The sequence below is a fragment of the Cetorhinus maximus genome, chromosome 18 (genome assembly GCF_964194155.1).
Source record: "Cetorhinus maximus chromosome 18, sCetMax3.hap1.1, whole genome shotgun sequence".
NCBI classification, from domain to species: domain Eukaryota; kingdom Metazoa; phylum Chordata; class Chondrichthyes; order Lamniformes; family Cetorhinidae; genus Cetorhinus; species Cetorhinus maximus.
This window is the reverse complement of record NC_135896.1, coordinates 72,698,740-72,722,948: the sequence shown is the minus strand read 5'-3', so window position 1 is coordinate 72,722,948 and position 24,209 is coordinate 72,698,740. Positions and strand designations below refer to the sequence as shown.

Here is a 24,209-nt window from a genome sequence, read left to right as displayed (position 1 = left end):
AGGGAGGCAAGGGAGGGGATCGCAGGGGCTCTGACCCAAATTTTTAATTCCTCTCTGCCCGCAGGGGAGGTGCCAGAGGACTGGCGAACAGATAATGTGGTTCCGCTATTTAAGAAGGGTTTTAGAGATAAGCCAGGGAACTACAGGCCAGTGGTAGGGAAACTATTGGAGAGAATTCTGAAGGAGAGAATCTATCTCCACTTGGAGAGGCGAGGTTTGATCAGGGATAGTCAGCATGGCTTTGTCAGAGGGAGGTCATGCTTAACAAATTTGATTGAATTTTTTGAGGAGGTGACCAGGTGTGTAGATGAGGGCAGTGCAGTTGATGTAGTTTATATGGATTTCAGCAAAGCCTTTGACAAGGTCCCACATGGGAGACTTATAAAGAAGGCAAATGCAATGGGATACAGGGTAATTTGATGAGGTGGATTCAAAGTAGGCTTAGTTATAGGAGACAAAGGGTGCTGACAGAAGGATGCTTTAGTGACTGGAAGCCAGTGTCCCATATAAACAGCATAGATGACTATGATTAGTAAGTTTGCGGATGACACAAAGTTTGGCTGGGTGGTTAACAGTGAGGTTGAATGTCTTGGGCTACAGGAAGATATAGATGGGATGGTCAAGTGGGCAGATAAGTGGCAGATGGAATTTAACCCTGAAAAGTGTGAGGTGATACACTTTGGAAGGAGTAATTTGACAAGGAAGTATTCAATGAACGGCATGGCACTAGGAAGTTCTGAGGAACAAAGGGACCTTGGCATGTGTGTCCATAGATCTCTGAAGGCAGAGGGGCATGTTAGTGGGGTGGTGAAAAAGGCATATGGGACACTTGCCTTTATCAATTGAGGCATAGATTACAAAAGTAGAGAGGTCATGCTGGAGTTGTATAGAACCTTAGTGAGGCCACAGCTGGAGTACTGTGTGCAATTCTGCTCGCCACATTATAGGAAGGATGTGATTGCACTGGAGGGGGTGCAGAGGAGATTCACCAGGATGTTGCCTGGGATGAAACATTTAAGTTATGAAGAGAGGTTGGATAGACTTGGGATGCTTTTGTTGGAGCAGAGAAGACTGAGGGGCGACCTGATCGAGGTGTACAAGATTATGAGGGGCATGGACAGGGTGGATAGGGAGTAGCTGTTCCCCTTAGTTGAAGGGTCAGTCACAAGGTGACACAAGTTCAAGGTGAGGGGCAGGAGGTTTCAGGGGGATGTGAGGAAAAACTTTTTTTACCCAGAGGGTGGTGACGGTCTGGAATGCACTGCCTAGGAGGGTGGTGGAGTTGGGTTGCCTCACATCCTTTAAAAAGTACCTGGATGAGCACTTGGCACATCATAACATTCAAGGCTATGGGCCAAGTGCTGTAAGTGGGATCAGGTGCTTCTAACGTGTCGATGCAGACTTGACGGGCTGATCACACTGTGATTCGGTGATAATCCCTTAAAAGAAAAAGTGTGGAACCAGCAAATTAAGAGCCACCTGAATGCCAAGCTATTAAAGGGCAGGATAATATTAAAAAAAAGAAAGCTTATGACATATACTGAGGGTTCAATACTGCAGAAAATCTAGAGTATATAAAGTGTGGCAGTGAAATTAAAAAGGAAATAGGAAAGCAGAGAGGGGGCATGGAACAAAAGTATTGGCAAGTAAAATCAAGGAAAACCTAAAGATTTTTTCATAAATATATAAAGAGCAAATGGATAATGAAAGAAAGAGTAATGCCTATTCGGAACCATTAGGGGACCTGTGTGTGGAAACAGAGGATGTTGGTATGGTTCCTAATGAATACTTTGCATCTGTTTTCACAGAAGAGAGAGGCAATACAGACATTGCAATCAGGGAGGAGGAGTGTGGTTTATTTGATGAAATTAACATAATGAGAGAGAAGTATTTAATATCTTAGAATGTGGATAAATCCCCAGGCCCAGATGAAATGCTGTTAAGGGAAACAAGAGAAGAAATAGCGGAGGCGCTGACCATCATTTTCCAATCCTCTCTGCTACAAGTGTGGTGCCATGGAACTGGAGGACAGGTAACACTGTGTACTATCATTTGAAAAGGGAGAAAGAGATAAACCAAGTAATTACAGGTCAGTCAGCCTGTAATTTTTGGAAAATTGTTGGAGAAAATTCTGACGGACAGGTTAACTCTTCATTTATAAAGACATGGACTAATAACTCTTCATTTATAAAGACATGGATTGGTAACTCTTCATTTATAAAGACATGGATTGATAACTCTTCATTTATAAAGACATGGATTGATAACTCTTCATTTATAAAGACATGGATTGATAACTCTTCATTTACAAAGACATGGATTAATAAAACACAGATTTGTTAGGGGAACGTCTGACTATTGTGATTGAATTTTTTGAGGCGGTAGCAAGGAGGGTTGATGGGGGTAGTATATTTAATGTAGTCCAAATGGATTTCAGCAATGCTTTTGATAAGGTCCCACATTGCCGTGAGGCTTTTACTTTCATGACCAGTGTGCAAAGTGCCAAGTTGGATCCAAAATTGGCCCAGAGGCAGGAAGCAAACAATAATGGTCAATAGGTGATCGGAAGGCTGTTTCCGGCGGTTTCTGCAGGGCTCAGTAATAGGCCCCTTAAAGCAAGGGATGGTACGTATCAGTGATTTGGACTTCAGTGTAGGGGCTATAATTAAGAAGTTTGCAGGTGATACAAAAATTGATCTTGAGATCAATAATGAAGAAAGCTGTAGCCTGCAGGAAGATATCAATGTGGGCAGAACAGTGGCAAATAAGAATTTAATCTGAAGAAGTGTGACGTAATGTATTTGGGGAAGGCTAACAATAACAATAAATAGCAAGATACTGAAATGTGTAGAGGAACAGAGGGACCTTGGAGTCCATGTCCAAAGATCCTTGAAGGTGGCTGAACAGGGAGATAAGGCAGCCAAAAGGCTGAAGCATAGAATGTAAGAGCTAGGAAGTTACGCTTGAACTGTATAAAATACTAGTTAGGCAACAGCAGCAGTACTGCATGAAGTTCTGGTCACCCCACGATAGAAAAGATATGAATGCACTATAGAGGATACAGAAGAGATTTATGAGGATGTTGCCTGCACTGGAAAATTTTAGTTATGAGGAAAGATTGGATAGACTAGGTTTGTTTTTTGGAACGGAGGATGCTGAAGGGAAACCGAATTGAAGAATATCAAATATGAGGGTTCTATGTAGAGTGCAGAGGAAGAGATTTTTCTCCTTGGTTGGGGGATCCAAAGCCAGGAGCACAAGTTTTGGGTAAGAGGGGATTCAAGGGGAAAATTTTTCATTCAGGAGGTTGGTGGAGATTTGGAACATACCCTGTCTGAAAGGGTGGTAGAGGTAGGAACCCTCAACATTTAAAAAATCCTTCAATATGCACTTGAATTCCCATAACCTACAAGGCTACAGTCCAAGAGCTGGAAAGTGGGACCGGGCTGGATGGCTACTTGGTCCATCATGTCCATGCGAGCTGACGAATAGCCTCCTTTCATGCTGTAAATTTCCATGAATTCTATGATTTTATAAACCTCTACGCCTCCCTAGCTCTTTCCCTCCTTTGAGCCACTCCTTAAAACCTACCTCTTTGACCATTTTTTGGTCACTTTACGTGGTGTGATGTCAAATTATTGTCTGATTATGGTCCTGTGATGTGCCTTAGGATATTTTACAATGTTAAAGATGCTATATAAATAAGTTGTTATTGCTTTGAAGGAGTATAGCAATAATGTACTGACATAGGGTAAATTGAGCTTCAATAAATGAATAATTTTAGGCAGAAAATCACAACCTTGACACCACATTTATTATTCCTGGTTTGGTTTCAGGACAAAGGAAATGAACATGTAATTGCAAAATTAAAGCTGCTGCGACTAGGAATCAATTCATACCTGGCTTGCCAAAGCTGGCAGAAAGTGGCTGGGCTGACTCTGAGGTAAGACTGTTTGGTTTTTGGGCTCCATTAGAACAGTGCTTGCTGGCATGAGGATGCTGCTGGTTTGTACTGCAGATCCAATCCCACTGCTGACAATAACAGATGTTGGGACGCTGTTGGCAGTGAGCGATGTTGCCAAGCCATTGGAAGAGGTCAGCGAGAGGCCTTTCTCCTGTTGGAGCTTCAGGGCCTGCTGGTAAAGGAGTTGTTGCTTTTGCTCTTTCTGTAATTGAAAAGGTTTTTAAAAAAATTAACTGTACATAAAAATATATACTGAAGCAATCCATGTCCAAATGCAGCAAGACCTGGGCAATATTCATGCTTGGGCTGATAAGTGGCAATAACATTCATGCCACACAAGTGCCAGATAGTGACCATGTCTAACCAGAGAGAACCTAACCATCTCCTCTTGACATTCAACGGCATTACCACCGCTGAATCTTCCACCATCAAGCTCCTAGGGGGTTACCATTGACCAGAAACTTAACTGGACCAGCCAAATAAATACGGCGGCTACATGAGTTGGTCAGAGGCTGGAATTCTGCGGCAAGGAACTCACCTCCTGACTCCCCAAAGCTTGTCCAGCAATCTACAAGCACAAGTCGGGAGTGTGATGGAATACTCTCCACTTGCCTGGATGAGTGCAGCTCCAACAACACTCAAGAAGCTTGACACATTCCAGGACAAAGGAGCCCACTTGATCAGCACACCAGCCACCACCTTCAACATTCACTCCCTCCACTACCGACAAACAGTGGCAGCAATGTGTAGCGTCTACAAGATGCACTACAGCAACTTGCCAAGGCTCCTTCGACAGCACCTTCCAAACCCACGACCTCTACCTCTAGAAAAGCAAGGGCAGCAGATGCATGAAAATGCTATTTGCAAGTTCCCTTCCAAGCTACACAACATCCTAACAGGAATATATCATTGTTCCTTCTCTGTCACTGGATCAAAATCCTGAAACTCCTTACCTTCTCAAGGCCAATTAGGAATGGGCAATAAACGCTGGGGGCTCGCTGAAACACACTCACCCAATGAAAGAATTTTTAAAAAGGCTGTCGTAGATTTAATAGAAACATCTTTATCAGTGATACAGATTTAAGCGTACTAATGGTTCAGCTAGTAAATGTACTTCCCACATTACAACAACTTGCATTTATTTAGTGTCATTAATGTGGCAAAGCATTCCAAGGTGCTTTACAAACACTATCAAATAAAAAATTGACATCCAGCCACACAAGGAGATATTAAGTCAGAAAATCAAAGCTTGGTCAAACCTTAAAGGAGTAGGAAGATAGAGATTTAAGGAGGAAATTCCAGAGCTTAGACCCCAGGCAGCTGAAAGCACAGCCTCCAATGGTGGAGTGACTGAAAATCAGGAATGCTCAAGAGTCCAGAACTGGCAGAGCACAGCAATCTCCGGGGGCTGTAAGGCTGGGGGAGATTACAGAGGTGACATGGGGGGCAGTACCTGAGGTGAGAAAATAATTAATAATATTAACTAACATGGTGGCTCTCATGAACAAACTGTGTTCGGAGAGGTTATATAGGGAAATAGGAGAGAACCTAGCAAAAGCTGAAAATTCAGGGCTAGGACAGGAGAGAACTTTGAAGGAAGTTTATCCCAGTGGGCTAAGGAAGGGAAGGAGGTAGTGGATCAAATGGTCTTGATCTCTGCATAGAATTTACTACACAGAAACAGGATATTCTGCCCAAATTGTCCATGCTGTTGTTTATGCTCATGAGCCTCCACCCATCCCTCCGTATCTAACGGCATCAACATACCTCTCTATTCCTTTCTCCCTCATGTGCTTATCCAACTCCCCCTTAAATTCACCTATGCTACTCAACTCAACCATTCCATGTGGTAGCAAATTCCACATTATCACCACTTTGGGTGAAGAGGCATCTTCTGAAGTCCCTATTGGATTTATTAGCGAACATCTTATATTTACATCTTCCTGCTCTGGTCTCCCCCACAAATGGAAGCATCTTCTCTGTCTACGCTATCAAATCCCTTCATAATTTTAAAGACCTCTATCAAATCACCCATGGACCATCTATTTTCTAGAGAAAAGAGCACTTTTCTTTGATCTTTGATCCTTCATGATAGGTGTATCGTCTCAGTTCTGATACCATACTTGTAAACGTAGTCCAGAACCAGGAGGCCATTCAGCCCCTCCAGCCTGTTACACCATTTAATTATGTCATGACTCTCAACTTCACTACCCCATCTTTGATCCTGTTACCTAACAAATTCTTCAAAATTTCAATGGACCCCCAGTATTTTGGGTGAGGATTTAGTGTCTATTTTTTTAGAAATTTTTAATCAGAAATGCAATTGGCCATATCTGGATTCCCAATTAGTTAGACCACTGGCTGAAGATGGGAAAATATTGCATTCCTATAGCATGTCTTAGCTACATGAGCATAAACTTGACCAGGAGTGTATCAATGTATCTGTTACAATGTCAAGGTACTGACCTGTTGGAAAAGCAAAAGCTGGTCGGCATTGAGTGCTGATCCCATGCCTTGCTGGTTGATGGATTTGTCAGTGTTTTCAGCTAAGGTGCTGTTTGGTTGTGAGATTGCAGCTGATAGCGGAGTAGACTGCTGAATTTCCACCACTTGGGTCTGAGATTGGGCCTGAGTACGTCGATGACACTGGGGTGAAGCGTCTGTCTGCTGTAGTCCAAGAGCTGATGTTATCTCAGCATCAGTGGAAGTCTGTGACTTCACAATATTGCTCTTGGGGGCATTGGTGCTCACCTGCTGAACATTCATAGATGGTCCTAAAGGGCCAGTGTTGTTGAGCACAGTTATCTGATTTGGCAATGAGACACCCTGTACGACAGTTGGGCCAGGCTGTACTACCATGCGTTGACCAGACGGGTGTGACTGTGAAGAAAAGCCAGCACCTAGCTGGGTGGGCATCTGAAATAGTGTAGATGGAGCCAGCTGGCTGGGCCGTAGTTGCAGAGGTCCAGATAATATATGCGCTGTTCCTTGGCCGACCGTCAGCTGTGTGTTTGACGCTGCAAAAACCTGGCCAAAGTTAGCCTGGCTGGTAATCAACTGTCCCGCCACATGCTGAGCGGTCAGGATCTGTGCAGATAAGGACTGGCTGCTGACTAGTTGACTAGAAGATGCCTGACGCCCCATAACATGATTGGTGGCTGGCTGTCCAGGGAGATTCGATGTTGCTGCACTTTGGCCGGTCAAGACAGTTCCAGGTTGAATTGCAGGAAGTTGCTGGGGAATACTGCCTGCTGCTGCGTTGGCCAGTTGCCCTGGTAAAATAAACTGGCTTTGACCTGGGATCACAGCCTGAGGTACTGATTGAGGCTGGATTACTATACTACTCCCCTGGTTTACAACTTGAACACTGACTGGTTTGCCCACGTTGGACTGCACTTGTTGGGGTTGTTGTTTGATCAGATTGGCAGCAATAGTCTGAGCAACTGCTGGGCCTTGCGTTGATAGCAGGACATTCTGACCTGAGGCTCCTGCTACAAAAGTCAAGTTCTGTTGAGTTTTCTGTTGCTGCAGAGTGGTTTCTGTTTGAATTTTTAATGCTGTCTGAAGAGCAGAAGAGTTTGGGTTGAATGAAGGCTTTGGACTTATCTGGACGAGTTTGGGTTGGATATTCACACGGTGCTTTGGCTGAATTGGAGTCGGAGTCCTCTGAATAATTTGGGTCAATACTGGGGTGTGAACCACCTGGTTACTGATCGTTGGCCTAGCAACAACCTGTTGTGTTGATTGTGCGAGATTTGCATTGGCAAATAGCGAATTTCCATTTAGATTGGCGCTTGTGACAGTCTTTTGGAACTGTGAAGAAATTGATGAGCTTAGGGTCACCTGACACTCTGAAGGCGAGGCAGAAAGGTAATTCTCTGAAGGAAGGGCAGACATCTGGGATGTCAGGCCAGGTTTAGCGAATAATCCTTGCTGATGGTGGTGACCAACAGGCATTACGGTAGCTTGACCACCATGCTGGTCAACCATCTGAATCTGTCCAATGCCACAGGCTCTGGGGCTGCCATTGGTCTGAATGCTGGCTATCGGTTGTATTGCAACACTGTTCAATCCAACTTGCTGAATCAAGCGTTGCACGCTAATGGTTTTATTGACAAACTGAGTATTCACTGGTTGTTGAAGCAGAGGCTGTTGTGTGATTATGGCAGTTTGCTGTTGCTGGGATAACCCACTGAAGTCTGTGCCAACGGTCCCCAGGAGCTGGGGGTTGCCCTCGGCAGGTTGGCTTGCAGGGTGTGGGTGGGAGTAGGGTTGTATCTGTAGCACGCTGGCTGCCAGGTCAGCTTCCTCTTGCAACGTCTGCTGCGTGATGTTGGCCTCCTGCAAACTCTGCTGCAAGATATCGCAGGGCTCCTCTGCATTCTGCTGAATGCCAGAACTACCTGGTGACCCAAGGATGTCATCTTCAAGGAAGGAGATGTCAACACAGCTGGTGGATGAGGGCACCTGGCTGTTGATTCCTTCACTGGCCGATGCTAGCTGGCCCTGAAACCAAGAGAAACATTTTACTACTTATACAGATATCGAGAGTAGTTTGGGAGGGGACAGGTCAATCAAAAGGAAGAAAAGGGGTAGCAAAACACTAACAGGGGATCCTAAAATAAAACAGAACAAAAAGTCAACATTTTCTGATTTGTTGCTGAATGAATTTTCATCACAAACACAAAAAAGGATCAGTGACTGGCTTCCACTTGCTGTCAATTTAATTCGTGGCCCACGCTCCCTTTTCTGATTCCCCCTCCCTCTTAGACAAAAAGCATCTCCGCATTAGCCCCTAATCGGCTGTGTCATCAGGCTGCCTAAAACTGGCAAGTTTAGAACAAAACTAAAATTAATGGACTTTCAGATCCACAACTAGTCATAACTCCTGTACGACGTTACAAAGAGAAAAACAAATAATGGAATCACACTGTGGACAAGGAGTCAGTCAATCCCAGGTCCCTATGCCAACACTTTGGTAGAGTCACTAATTAGAACTATCGCCCCCGCTCTTTCCTTGTTGCTATGTAAACCTATCCTTCAACTGCCTTGTGAAAGTTATTATTGCATCTGCTTCCACCGCCCTTGCAGGCAATGCATTTGTGATCATAACAACTCCTCTCGTTACTTTGCCAATAATCCTAAATGTGAGTAATCTGGTTACCAATCCTCTTGCCAGTGGAAACAATTTCTCCTTATTCATTCTATCAAAACCCTTCACATTCTGAACTTCTAAAAACACTCCCCTTAATCTTCTCTGCAATACAGTAACACAGTGGTACTGTTACTGGACTTGCAATCCAGAGGCACGGACTAATGTTCTGGAGTTAGGAGAACAAATCCCACCGCGGCAGCTGGGGTACTGTAGATTTCTTTAACTAACAAATCTGGAATAAAATGCTAGACTCATTAATAATGATTATGAAACTACCAGATGGTAATTCCATTGAAAGTCAAGGGAAATGGTTACATTTTCTCTTGTTAGGCATGGTCAATAACTGGCACTTAAGTGGCAAGTAACATTCGCACCACATATCAGCACAAGCCTGAATGTTGTCCAGGTCTTGCTGCATATGGGCACAGACTGCTACAGTATATATTTTTATATACAGTTAAATTCCCAAAGCCTGTCCACCATTCATGGTTTGGTTGAGTGGGCAGAGAAGTGGCAAATGCAATTCAATCCCAAAAAATGTGAGGTAATGCATTTGGGGAGGGCAAACAAAGCAAGGGATTACTCAATAAACAGGAGGATACTGAGAGGGGTTGAGGAAGTGAGAGACCTTGGAGTGCATGTCCACAGGTCCCTGAAGGTGGCAGGACAGGTGGACAATGTGGTCAAGAAAGTATATGGAATGCTTTCCTTTATTATGCGAGGTATTAAATACAAAAGCAGGGATGTAATGATGGAACTGCATAAAATGCTGGTTAGTCCAAAGCTGGAATTATGTGTACAGTTCTGGTCACCACTTTACAGGAAGGACATAATCGCTCCGGAGAGGAGATCTACAAGAATTTTGCCAGGGCTTGAAAATTGCAACTATGAACAAAGTTTGGATAGTCTAGGGTTGTTTTCCTTAGAACAAAGCAGGCTAAGAGGTGACCTAATTTAGGTGTACAAAATTATGAGGGGGCCTAGATAGGGTAGACAGGAAAGACTTGTTTCCCCTAGCTGAGGGGTAAATTACCAGGGGGCATGGATTTAAGGTGATTGGTAGAAGGATTAGAGGCGACATGAGGAAAAACCTTTTCACCCAGAGGGTGATGGCACCTGGAATTCACTGCCTAAGTTGGCGGTTGAGGTTGAAGCGCTCAACTCATTTAAAAAGGTACCTGGATCTGCATCTGAAGTGCTGTAACCTACAAGGCTACAGACCAGGTGCTGGAAAATGGGATTAAAAAGAGTGGCTAGTTTCTTTTTTCTCTTTTTTGGCCAGCACAGACACAATGGGCTGAATGGCCTCTTTCTGCACAGTAACTTTCTATGGTTCTAAGTCAGGAGTGTGATGGAATACTCTCTGTTGCCTGGATGAGTGCAACTTCAGCAAAACTCAAGAAGCTCGGCACCACCCAAGGTAAAGAAGCCTGCTTGATCGGCATTGCATCCACCATCTTCAAAACCCTTCACCACTGGCACATGGTAGCAGCAGTGTGTACCAGCTACAAGCTGCACTGCTCACCAAGGCTCCTTTGACAACACCTTCCAAGCCCGCAACCTCCTGCATTTAGATAAACAAGAGCAGCAGATAGATGGGAACACCACCACCTGCAAGTTCCCCTCCAAGTCACTCACCATCCTGACTTGGAAATATATCGCCGTTCCTTCACTGACGTTGGATCAAAATCCTGGAACTCCCTCCCTAAAAGCACTGTGGGTGTATCTGCAACACATGGACTGCAGCAATTCAAGAAAAAAGCTCACTAACACCTTCTCAAGTGCAATTAAGGATGGACAATAAATGCTGGCCTAACCAGTGATGCTCACATCCAAGCAACGAATTAAAAAAAACCCAGTTTCTGCATTCTCTCCACATAACTGAAGTTCTTCATCCCTGGTACTATTCCAGTAAATCTTCAAGTTTATTATTAATGAAGAATATTTCAAAAGAAGTAACGGATGGGCATGTACTAACCTTGTCACTTCCATGCAGAAAGTCATTCAGGGCTTGAGGGTCACTGCAGCATAGAACAGAAGATAATGTTAAATGCTGTGGTTTTACTGAAGGAAGCTTATCATGAAATATGCTGGGGTAGTAAAAAATTTGAGTATTGCTGAAAAAAAAGAGACATACTGTCCAACCTTTTCGCCTTGCACTCATCAGGACAGAGACACAAGAATGCCAAATTTCAAAGGAAGCAACAATTTATACTGCATGAAAAAAGTGTGCTGATTAATTGGTAAATAAACTTAATTGTGGCATTGCCATGGAGAACGTACCAGAAAACTATTGTCCCACATGCCTCTGTTTAATTCAAAAAAGGCACAATCCCTCAGAAATGTTTCTTTTGCCTGCAAATATCACTCATGCAGTATAAATTGTTCCTCCCTTTGAAATTTTGGTATTCTTGTCTGTCCTGATAAGTACAAGATGAAAAGCTTCAACAGCATGTCTTTTTTCAGCAATACTCAAGTCCCCTGGTAATTTAGTCACTCAATGTATCAATTTAGGTACAGCTACAAAACATAATCAAAATGTTATTTGAATGTTGGTCTTCTTTATCCCAAGGCGGCTGAAATGCAATGGAAAGGAAGTGATACTTCAGTCGTACAGAGCATTGATTAGACCCCATCTGGGGTAACTGCATTCAGATCTTAGCACTGCACCTCTGGAAGGATATATTGGCCTTAGAGAGGATGTAGCACAGATTCACCAGGATGATGCAGACATCTAAAAGGTTAAATCACGAAGAGAGGGTTGGCTTGCATTCCCTCTGGTTTAGAAGGGGTAAATTGGGGTGACCCAATTGAGGTGTTTAAGATGATAAAGAGGGTTTAATTGGGTAGATACAAAGAAATCTAATTTTTCATCTAATGGGAGAGTCCAGAGCAAGGGAGCATAAGCTTAGAGATTGGAGCTGGGCTAGCATTTGTAAAGGATAGGCCATGTCTGATGAACCTGATTGAATATTGTAAAAGGGCACCTAATGTGGTGAACAGGAGACTGTCTTTGTATTTTTATTCTATAGACTTCCAGAAAACATTTGATGAAGTCCCTCATAGGATGCTGTTAACCAAAAAAAAGCCCAAGAAACTGAAGGCAAATTATTGACCTGGTTAAAAAATTGAGCGGGTACTCTAATGGGCAGGATGCCCCTCATGGTGTCCCAAGAGGGTCTATGTTGTGGCCTTAACTATTCACTGTCTTTATTAGCGACTTAAATGTTGGTTTAGAAAGCCACACATGCAAATTTGCTAATGACAACAGGCTGGGAAGCATTGTGAGCCATGTAGATGGAAGTGTAAAATTACAAAGACGTAATGATAGATTTAATGAATGCGAAAAGCTGTGGCAAATAGATTTCAATTTAGGCAAATGTGAGATCATTCACTTTAAACCTCAAAAGGATAGAACAGGTTACTTTCTCAATTGTCCAGAGAGACTTGGGGTCCAAATACACAGATCCATCAAAAAATAATGAAAATAAAAGGCTAAGGAACACTAGGCTTTATACCTAGAGGACTATAGTAGAGGTCATGCTTCAGCTATACAAAGCCCTGGTTAGACCACTGCTAGAGTACTGTGAGCAGCTCTGGATTGAAGTACAGATCACCACGATCTAAATGAATGGCTGAACAGGCTCGAGGGGTTGAATGGCCTGCTCCTGTTCCAATGTCCTTTGTGCCTATTTTATTGCTGCTGCTTTAACTGCATCCATTCATTTGCTGCGAGTATGAATTTAGATTTTTTTCCAATTCCAGCTGCCGATTTAATAAACTAAATTAATTAATGGTATTGAAGTTTTTCTTTATAATTGGCAAACACCAAGGATTGAGATTGGGAATACAAAGTTTGAAATGTACTTCTAGCTATTTGATTAAATCACCTGACCAAAATCACTCCAAAAACACATTGATGTAAACAGATACTTGGGTTTATCCTTTTGATAAAACATGTTTAATAATAAGACAAACTTACCAAATAACATCCAGCAAACACCTGCCATCTTCATCATCCATGACAACTGTGGAAAAGGGCATTTAATTCATGAAAGGAATAACTGTTCACATCCTCCACCAACATTTAATCACACACTTGTGGGATTACTCTCCATTTATAGAAATTTCTTTATTAAACCTATGTATTTTGGATAGATATACATCTATTTAAAAAAATAACTTGTCAATGTGATGGCCATGGAAACCGGAGAATGCAGCGAGATGTTGTAAAGTTGGAACTGCACAGTAGGGGAGACACTTACAAACACTCAAACAAAAAATAGGCAGGAAAAGACCAGCTGTTCCATCAAGCCTGCCCCACACTCAAGGTGGCCGGAGCATCATAACTGGGCACTTCTACCTTCCCCTGGCCCTCTCCCCATCCCTTCTTCACAACCATATTATCTCCTGGGAGTAGCAAAAAACAGAGAAAAACTCAGGGCAGTAAGGGAAAACAATACTCTGGAAAATTTCCCTCCCTAAGCTGATTGAAACCAGTTCAGTGCACTGCACACTATCATGTGCTGAGTTATAAATTTCAGGCAGGTTAGACATAGGGGTCTAGCAGTGTTCTTGCATGAGGAAGGAGTGAAATCCAGTTATCTCTCTCTCGGCTCCAGTTACCCTGATGTAAAGCGTGAATATAGTATATAAATGAAGTGAACTGCTGTGATCTGGAATGCGTTACATGAAAGAATAGTGGAAGCAGATTCAATACAACTTTCAAAAAAGAATTGGAAAAAATACTTGATGGCAAAAAATTTGCAGGGTTATGGGGGAAGATCAGGGGAGCAGGTCTTTACTGTTAGCATTTTCAAAGAGCCAGCACAGGCACAATGGGCTGAATGGCCCCCATCTGTGTTCTTTAATCCTATGAGATTTCTCTTTGTCCCACGGTGTTCATATAATTTATCTGATCAGATAAGTTATAAGTAATAAGCTTCAACAGCAATCTACTTCATTATTTGTTATACTTATGGGGATCCTGAGGTGTCTTTCCTCATCTCATCCCTATTCTTTTATCTGTCTCCCTCGACCTGGCCGTGCTAAAGACTGCCAATACTCTAGACCTCTTCCCCGCCACCACTTTCTGAAAACCCTCTAACTCTGGAAATCTTATGAACCATGGGTGGTCTCTGTACTGGTACCCCCTGACCCATGTAGCTCAGATCATTGTTAGTACAGGACAATAAAGTGCCACCTGATAGTGACAGTCTTATGTTACACTTACATTGATGGATGTCTTACGCAGGCTCTAGCAACTGCCCAAAACAGTCCAGAGTTCAAATCGTGTGGCGTGACGCCAAGTCCAGGCCGTAATGGAAGAGCATGACATCATCAATGAACCTCTGTTGGCAGACAAAAAAAAGCTTCGAGTTTCTGTGGAAGTTTCAAAGTGAGATGAGGACATAACATGCTTTGAAAGCTATCCTGAAGGAGCCTCAGTCCTATACGGTGGAAGGATTTTATGGACTCCCACAACCCATAAAATGAGAAGGTGGGGGGCACTCACCTGGACTGTCTGGAGCTGGATTCAAACCCTTTCTGACCCAGAGGTGTGAATCTGACCCAGAGGTGTGAATGTTATCACCGAATCAAAGGACTGATCCCTCTATACGTGGTGATAAAATGATATATATATCATTTGTGAAGAGGGTGTGTTCACATTTAGTGGTCACCAGGTGTCTGCTGACAAGTAGCATTAAGAATGATTACAAATTCCAGAGTGAGGAGATGAATATTTTAATACACTGAGTTGTTGAGATCTGATCTGGAATGTGCTGCCTGAAAGGTGGAGGCATCAGATTCAACAGTAACTTACAAAAGGGAATTGAATAATTACTTGAAAAATAAAATTTGCAGAGCTCCAGGGAATGGGCAGGGGAATGAGACTAATTGGATAGTTCTTTCAAAAAGCCAACACAGCAACATTGGGCTGAAGGACCTCATTCTGTGCTGTATCATTCTATGCAGTTCCTCATTTCATTTGAATAAGGGAGAGTGAGAAAGGACAAAAAGAAATTAGCTATACTCCTTACCTATGTGGTTATCTACCAATTAGCAGATCAAATACACTGCGACATACTTATCCCACTGCGATAACCCATTTTCGAGATTGGCCTCAGTCTGGAAGTACCTAACAATCTTCACTGAACATTCTATACCTTCTGAACAAGAAGACACAATAAACTCACATAGTTCAGGTGCCGCCCCATCCAGTGTAGATCAGCCCTGAGAATGCATTGACTACATAGAAATCTTCACTCAGTCCTGCCAACACAGTCTTCAACAATGCATCTTCTGTCTGGGGTTTGCCCAGACCCTGCTTTTAAAGTTCAGATGGCCACAAGGCATGTTCAAGTGGGAGCTTGAGAGGTTTCACATGCTGCTTCTATGTAAAAAACTAGAAACAACAATAAAACAATTTCTAACCTTCTTACATAAGTTATGTCCCAACGTCTTAGTGAAGAATTTTCTTCACAACATATATTCAAATTTGTCTTAAGTGGAATAAACTAGGCCTTCCATTGTTATATTGTCTGTATACAATCCTTGAGAGAGCAATGCTTTTAACAGGAATATAATTAGAAATATGGAAGTGCTTTTAGACAACCATTTCTTATCTACACACAAGAGAAAGCTTGTCACCTGATCATTCCCTCAACCTCATGCCTGTATCTCTCCATCACAACCTTCTTTTTATTTTACTGAAACTACAATGATTTCTGTTCCCATTAAAAGCACAAGTTCCAACTACTGCACCCCCCACCCTGCCGCCACACCCACCCACCCCCCCACAACCCTCCTGCCCATGCTCCTCACCATCTTACTTTTGGTTCTCTAACTCATTCTATTCCATAACCTTGTTGAATTCCTCGTCTCTAATAATCTTAAATTCTACAATCTTTTAACATTCACACTTGACAGCACCTGACAGTCCTTGGATTACCCCTTCTCTCAAATTTTCTCAAGTTACAGATTCATCAGATGACTCACCAGGTTTAAGTTAGGGCATTTCAACAACTTGCATTTATATAGCACGTTAACCATTGTAAAACATCCCAAAGGACTCCAGCATTATCCAACAAAATGTGACATTGAAACAAAGGAATAGATAGTAGGACAAGTGACCAAAAGATTGCTCAAAGACCTAGGATTTAAGAAGCTTCTTAAAGGAGAGAGAAGTAGAGGTGGAGAAGTTAGGGGCAGAATTCCAGAGCTTGGGGCCTTGGCAGCTAAAAACTGCCAAAAGTGAGGTGAAGAGAGTGGGAGGTGCACAAGAGACCAAAACCGGAGGAATGCAGAGTTCTCACAGGGTTGTAGGGCTGGAGGAAGCTACAGAGATAGGGAGGGGCGAGGGTAAGGAGGGGTTTGAAAACAAAGGTGATAATTTTTTTCAAAGGTGTTACAAACTGGGAGCCAAAGAAGGTCAGCAAGCATGAGGGTGTTAGATGATCTAGGTTTGGTGCAAGTTAGGATACAATTTGGATGAACTCAAGTTCATAGAGGGTGGAAGATAAGCCATCAAACCATTGCAATAGTTGAGGCTGGAGGTAACAAAAGCATGGATGAGGAACCATAACCCTGACCTACATGTGATTTATTTTATTTCATGGGATGTGATCTTCACTGGCAATGCCAGTAATTGTTGCCCATCCCTAACTGTCCTTGAGATTCTAGTCTCATATTAGGCTATTGACTTGTAATGCCCTCAGGATGCTGGTGGGGGTGGGTGCAGTGGAGAAGGATTAACTCGTAAATGGATTGTACTTTCATTTAACATTTGCTAAGGCACTTGGCAAAGGAGCCAGAGAAGAGATAAGAAGAATCTTCTATTTCAAAACATAGTATATTTTTAATCATCTGGAATATATTGCCTGAGTTGTTGGTGGAAGAAGATTCAGTAGTAACTTTCAAAAAAATAAATTGGATAAAAACTTGAAAAGGAATAATTGGAGAGATATGGGGAAAAAGCAGGTAGTGGGACTAATTGGATAGCTTTTTCAAAGAGCCAGCACAGGCACAACGGACCAAATGGCCTCTTTTTGTAATGTTCTATGGTGAGTCCTCACATGGTGGGTTTCCTATAAGCCAACCCATTGCAGAGAGGGGCTGGATCAAATCTGTGTTGGTTGACAAGAGCAACAGTGAACCATGCTTCACTGGAGCTCCTATTAAATAGTAACAGGAATATCAGTGTTGGTGAAGGCTTTACAACAGCCACTCCCTTGGTAAGGAATGACACATATCTCAAAGAGCTGAAAGGACTTAGCGGTCGATTTGTCTAAGAAAGAGCGTGTAGATAGCCTGGATCATGTTGAGATCAAAAAAGAGGTGTTAGGCGTCTTGAAGAATATTAAGGTGGATCAGTCCCTAGGGCCAGATGAGATCTACCCCAGGGTACTGAGGGAGGCAAGGGAGGAGATTGCTGGGGCCTTGACAGAAATCTTTGTATCCTCACTGGCTACGGGTGAGGTCCCAGAGGACTGGAGAATGGCCAATGTTGTTCCATTGTTTAAGAAGGGTAGTAGGGATAATCCAGGAAATTACAGGCCGGTGAGCCTTACGTCAGTGGTAGGGAAATTATTGGAGAAGATTCTTCGTGACAGGATTTACTACCATTTGGAAGCAAATGGGCGTATTAGTGAGAGGCAGCATGGTTTTGTGAAGGGGAGGTCGTGTCTCACTAACTTGATCGAGTTTTTCGAGGAAGTGACAAAGATGATCGACGATGGAAGGGCAGTGGATGTTATCTACATGGATTTCAGTAAGGCCTTTGACAAGGTCCCTCATGGCAGACTGGTACAGAAGGTAAAGTCGCACGGGATCAGAGGTGAGCTGGCAAGATGGATACAGAATTGGCTTGGTCATAGAAGACAGAGGGTAGCAGTGGAAGGGTGCTTTTCTGAATGGAAGAGCTGTGACTAGTGGAGTTCCGCAGGGATCAGTGCTGGGACCTTTGCTGTTTGTATTATACATAAATGATTTGGAGGAAAATGTAACTGGGCTAATTAGTAAGTTTGCAGACGATACTAAGGTTGGAGGAGTTGCAGATAGTGAAGAGGATTGTCAAAGGATACAACGGGATATAGATCGGTTGGAGACTTGGGCGGAGAAATGGCAGATGGAGTTTAATCCGGACAAATGCGAGGTAATGCATTTTGGAAGGTCTAATACAGGCAGGAATTATACAGTAAATGGCAGAACCTTTAAGTGTATTGACGGGCAGAGGGATCTGGGTGTACAGGTCCACAGGTCACTGAAAGTGGCAACGCAGGTGGATAAGGTAGTCAGGAAGGCATATGGCATGCTTGCCTTCATTGGCAGGGGTATTGAGTATAAAAGCTGGGAAGTCATGCTGCAGCTGTATAGAACCTTGGTTAGGCCACACTTGGAATATTGCGTGCAATTCTGGTTGCCACATTACCAGAAGGATATGGAGGCGCTGGAGAGGGTGCAGAGGAGGTTTACCAGGCTGCTGCCTGGTCTGGTGGTTATTAGCTATGAGGAGAGGTTGGAGAAACTCGGATTGTTCTCACTAGAGCGACGGAGATTGAAGGGCGACTTGATAAAAGTTTACAAAATTATGAGTGGCATGGACAGAGTAGATAGTCAGAAGCTTTTTCCCAGGGTGGATGAGTCAATTACTAGGGGACATAGATTTAAGGTGAGAGGAGAAAACTATAGAGGAGATGTGCGGGGCAAGTTTTTTACGCAGAGGGTAGTGAGTGTCTGGAATTTTCTGCCAGAGGAGGTGGTGGAAGCAGGTACGATAGTGGTGTTTAAGAGGCAGCTTGACAAATACATAAATAGGATGGGAATAGAGGGATACGGACCCTGGAAGTGCAAAATGCTTTAGTTGACGGGCAATATGATCGGTGCAGGGTTGGAGGGCCGAAAGGCCTGTTCCTGTGCTGTACTTTTCTTTGTTCTTTGAAAGGAAGTGAAGAAAAGAAAACAAATTCCCTTTCTAGTAGGACAAGTTGAAAAGGCGGTTTTAAAGATGATACAGGATCTTCGACTTTATAAATAGAGGCATTGAGTGCAAAAGCAAGCAAGTTATGGCAACAACTGCAACAGTACTCAAGAAGTTCAACACTATGCAGGTTAAAGCAATCCACTCGATTGGCACCCCATCCGCCAGGCACCTTAAAAATTCATTCCCTCCATCACAAGTGCACCGTGGCTACTATCTATAAGAGGCATTATAGCAAATCATTAAGATTGCTTCAGCAGCACTACTACCACCTAGAAAGACCAAGGTAGAAGATACACCTCAAAGTTCCCCTTCAAGTCACACACCATCTTTACTTAGATATATATTATTACTGTTCCTTCATTGTCGCTAGCAAAATCCTGGAACTCCCTCCCTGATAGTACTGTGGGAGCACTTTCAGCAGGTGGACTGCAGCGATTCAAGGCAGCTCACCACCTCCATCTCAAGAACAATGAAGGCTGCGTAATAAATTGTGGCATTGCCAGCAATGTTTTAATCCAGAAAATATTTTTAAAAAATCTTTATAAAATCACTGGTTCAGGCTCGGCTCAACTATTGTATCCAATTCTGAACACGACACTTTAGGAAGGAATTCAAGGACTTGGAGAGAGGGCAGATGAGATTTATGAGAATGGTACCACGGTTCAAGGGCTTCAGGAATGCGGAGAGACTGGAGAAGCTGTAATTGTTCATCCCCGAGCAGAGACAGGTAAAGGGAGCAACTCATTCTGTGTTGTTATACATATTTTAAAGCAATCAAATGCATTTGTGCCAAATGTATGAAAGACTAGAGTATTTGTGTGAACAGCGGAGAGCTTCTGGTCTCAAATAACCACATGCCACACATTGCAAACGTGTGTGGCCTGTGGCCTGCTGGAAGAATCCAGTCACGGGGGTAAGGGAGAAGAAAAGAAGAGTTATATAGACAAGCATAGTTGATCTAGCCTGCTTAAGGCATACAGAAATGAGAAAAGAGATTTATGTTAATAAGTTACAGAAAAATCTGTAACATAAACAGGACATAATTTCCTTTGCTTTCAGCAGACATCCCATCAGTCTCCAAATGGGAAGAAACCTCAGGAGTACACTTGCAAAATCGACTTAATTACAGTAGCCCATATTAACATTATACAATTGTTATAAATCTGTCCCTTAATTAGCCAGGACTATAATTATACTGTGGTTTTTCAGAGCCACTCTTCATGCAGTCTCTTGAGCACTTCATAATCTTTGCCACACTGCTTAGTGTATCGGCTGAAAAAATTACTGCTATTGATTCAGAGTCTACATACAGTACAGTTCAACACGCATTATGGTATCTGCAAGATACATCCACTGTGGGACATGCCTGCAACAGTGCTATCAGTATCACAAATGTTTGGTAGAATAAGTAATGGAATAAAATTAGCAAACATTTCAATTAGGATTTATTATTAAAGCAAATTCCATTCATCTATCTCCCAGGTCCTCAATAGTAACACTCAAAGTTGTGGGCTTGAGTTCTACTCCAAAGATCTGGCCACAATTTTTTTCTGACACTCCAGTGTAGTACTTAGAGAGAACTCCACAGTCAGAGGTGGCATCTTTCAGATGCCTAGGAATGAATTTGTGATAAAAGTTGGTAGTAGCGAGGAACCATGTCAACTTTCAGATTGCGCAGTAGCAATCACAGGCATCTCGGCATTACTCCTCATTGATGTTGGCATGAAAGTATCTACACTGAGCAGCAAACTACAATTGTTATTTTTGCAACTATTTCTTTCCTCCTGAGACAGACACTCCTCAAGCTTACAGTGACTTGATTCTGTCAGTTTTGGGAAGGATCACAGTTCCAGTGCACTACAAAAACAATAACCTAGACAAGTTCACATTCTATGTAGTCAAGCCTCATAGGGGTAAACCTGTTCAATAAGCTTAGCTTCAAATTTGAAGACCCTACCAGAGCTCACACCGACTATGCACAACAGCATCCTTCCTTATTTACTGGATTTGGAAGGATTAAGGAGTACTGTCATGCTCTTCATGTCGAGAAGTCAATTCTGTCAGTTTGACCTGAAGCTGATGGGATCATTGAGCTAAGCAACTCATCCCCATGAATATTGAACCTAGTCATTGCACGATGCAAAAATAGCAAACCTAGACTTTGCATCGACCTTAAGGCAGTCAACAAAACAATCATTCCAGAAAGCATCCACTTCCTACAATCCTAGAACAATCCACATCATTTCATGACTCCACAGTCTTCATGTAACTTGATATGTGATGGAGCTATCTTCAGATACCACAACTGGAACACAGCCGACATCATACAGCTTTTGTTACTCACAGAGTTGTGTTGTGTTTCAGTACCGCAGAATGTCCTATGGACTAAGTTCAGCACCTAGCGCATACCAGAAGATTGTGTTAAACATTGAGGGGAACGCCCAACCTGCTTGACGACGTTGTCCATGATAGGGACAAAGCCGGACACGATCAGGAATTATAAACGGTGCTCACTCGACTCGCACAATACAATTTAATGCTCAACAAGGACAAGCACACATTGTGGCATCGAAGATTGACTGTGATACAGAATGACAGCAGCTGGATTACAGCCTACACACGTCAAAATCATTCATGCACTTCCCGTCCTGTCTAACATGAAAGAGTTGGCACTGTTCCTTGGTACTTTTATCACAAATTTGTTCCGAAACGCGCAGAGAACCCGGGGCCTCTTCAAAAGCTATCGCAAGCTGCACAATGGGAATGGACAATCACACAATAAACAGACATTGAAATGTTAAAAGGTGAAGATAGCATCTCCACCAGTTCTTGCGCCTTTCAGCTCACATGTGGAAATGTACGTCACAACAGATATGTTAGGAAACGTGATTGGAGCTGCGCTCTCAGTACATTGGTTGTTTGCTTCCTTCAATCACTTTTGCATTATGCCCATTGTCAGAAAATGAACACAAATACTTTACTGTAATGCGGAAAGCCTGCATCTATGCTTGTGAACATTGGCACATGAATTTCTATGGTAGAAAGTTCACTCTTGGCACCGATCATCAAGCACTGACTACATTGTTAGCCACGTCAGGATCTGATCAACGAGCTCCACACCAGTGGCAGATTTAGAGTTGGTGGAGCGCTGTGCGCAACTTCATTTTTGTCCCCTACCCAAGAAAAAGAACAGAAGCCAAAGAGTGGCATTAAACCCGATTTGGCAGAGTGTGTGAATCATCTCATACAATTTACTGCAAGGACCTCATCAAAGATCTGAACCATCAACCGATTCGTCTTAATTAAAACTTCTGTTGTGAGGGAAACAGTAAATATCACGCTTCAGCCTCATTTGATACAATGATTCGTATATATCACATATTTCTTGATCAATTATTGGCTACATTTACTTTCAGATTGTTATATAGTGGCCTCAATCCCTTCTGGTACCATTTTGCTTAAGAATACTTGTTCTACATGCTCACCAGTAACAGTCCAGTCCTAAACAATCACAACCTTCTTATGATCTCAAATTCCTTTATTTTACATTTTAAACAATTCCTTATTTTTCTCTACTCAATAGTTTTAGATCGCTTGTTAACTTGACTGGTTGGATTTTGGATTGTGTCATCAGAATGAAGTTTAATGTGTAGAACACTATCTGACTGAGTTCCCCATAGATAATGGACAATTCTGTCGCATTTGATATTCAGAAAGGACTGAGAAAGGTTGAAGATTGAGTTCAGTGTTTTAAGCAGACTCTGCCTGCACGTTATTGCTCTGTCTGGAGCCTGACTGTCCAGTTTAACACATGCAGTTTGCACTGATCCTCCACTTCCCTCCCCCCTGTTACCGTAAACCTGTGACAGTGATTTGTGCTGTGCTCTCATCCATTTTGCATCAATTGAAGGTTTTTTTTCCGTCGGCAGGTGGATGGATCGAACTAGATTGCATCTGACATGATCTGTTGAGACGGTTTTCTGGTAGTCCCTTACCCTGTGCAAGATAAGGTATGGGGCAAAGTTTATGGTCCATGTTGCTATTGGCAGGGGACGGGGCTGGTGTGTAAAAGGCAGGATCGATGCATGCTATCGTTATAGGTTCTGGAAGGGATCTCAATGCATATTCACTGACATCATGCAAATAATTACCCAAGGCATGTATCACTCTAGGATGCATCACAAAACTTGATGCTTTTAGATCTGACTTCAGACTTGCAGTAAACTTGGATCTGTCTCCCATTTTCCTACCGCACACGAACAATTATGTGCCTAGTGTAGCTGAAAATATCCATTTATACATTTCACTATTTGTATCCATAACTAGAAAATAACTATAATCATATGGTGGCCACATTGTAAGTAAAACACAGATTTTTAAAATTCATTTACAGGATATGGGCTTCGCTGGCTGGGCCAGCATTTATTGCCCATCCCTAATTGCCCTTGAGAAGGTGGTGGTGAGCTGCATTCTTGAACCGCTGTAGTCCACGGGGTGTAGGTACACCCACAATGCTGTTAGGGAGGGAGTTCCAAGATTTTGACCCAGCAACAGTTAAGGAACAGCGATATATTTCCAAGTCAGGGTGGTGAGTGGCTTGGGGGGAACTTCCAGGTGGTGGTGTTCCCATCTGTCCTCTTCCAGATGGTAGTGGTTGTGGGTCTAGAAGGTGCTGTTGAAGTGAGTCTTGGTGAGTTCCTGCAGTGCACCCTGTAGATGGTACACACTGCTGCCACTGTGCATCGGTGGTGGAGGGAGTGAATGTTTGTGGATGTGGTGCCAATCAAGTGGGCCGCTTTGTCCTGGATGGTGTCCAGCTTCTTGAGTGCTGTTGGAGCTTCACTCATCCAGGTAAGTGGAGAGTATTCCATCACACTCCTGACTTGTGCCTTGTAGATGGTTGGCAGGCTTTGGAGAGCCAGGATTTGGTAATGTGTCATATAAACCTATTTGGATCACATGGCATATTTTAAAATTGTTCCTTGTGGTCCTAAAATGTTTATGCGAAAGTAGCGAAGTGCAAATGAGGCATTCAAATAACTACTCAGTACAGTACTTGGTCTTTGCAGTGCAATAGTAGGTGTTTGCTTTGTAGTGGTGATTCAGTG

General features: G+C 42.9%; 1 protein-coding gene across 2 annotated transcripts in view; it reads right to left on the bottom strand.

Annotated features, from left to right (window-relative positions):
* LOC144693243 (BRD4-interacting chromatin-remodeling complex-associated protein-like) overlaps positions 1-24,209 on the bottom strand; it is a 120,914-nt gene that overhangs the window by 76,509 nt on the left and 20,196 nt on the right. For both annotated transcript variants that reach the window (XM_078562906.1, XM_078562907.1), the window contains 6 exons: positions 15,317-15,525; positions 14,353-14,470; positions 13,102-13,147; positions 11,098-11,140; positions 6,431-8,470; positions 3,900-4,166 (listed from right to left, as the gene is read on the bottom strand). In XM_078562906.1, coding sequence (XP_078419032.1) covers positions 3,900-4,166; positions 6,431-8,470; positions 11,098-11,140; positions 13,102-13,142 — 2,391 coding nt within the window. In that variant the 5' untranslated portion in view covers positions 13,143-13,147; positions 14,353-14,470; positions 15,317-15,525. The remainder of the gene's footprint in view (positions 1-3,899; positions 4,167-6,430; positions 8,471-11,097; positions 11,141-13,101; positions 13,148-14,352; positions 14,471-15,316; positions 15,526-24,209) is intronic.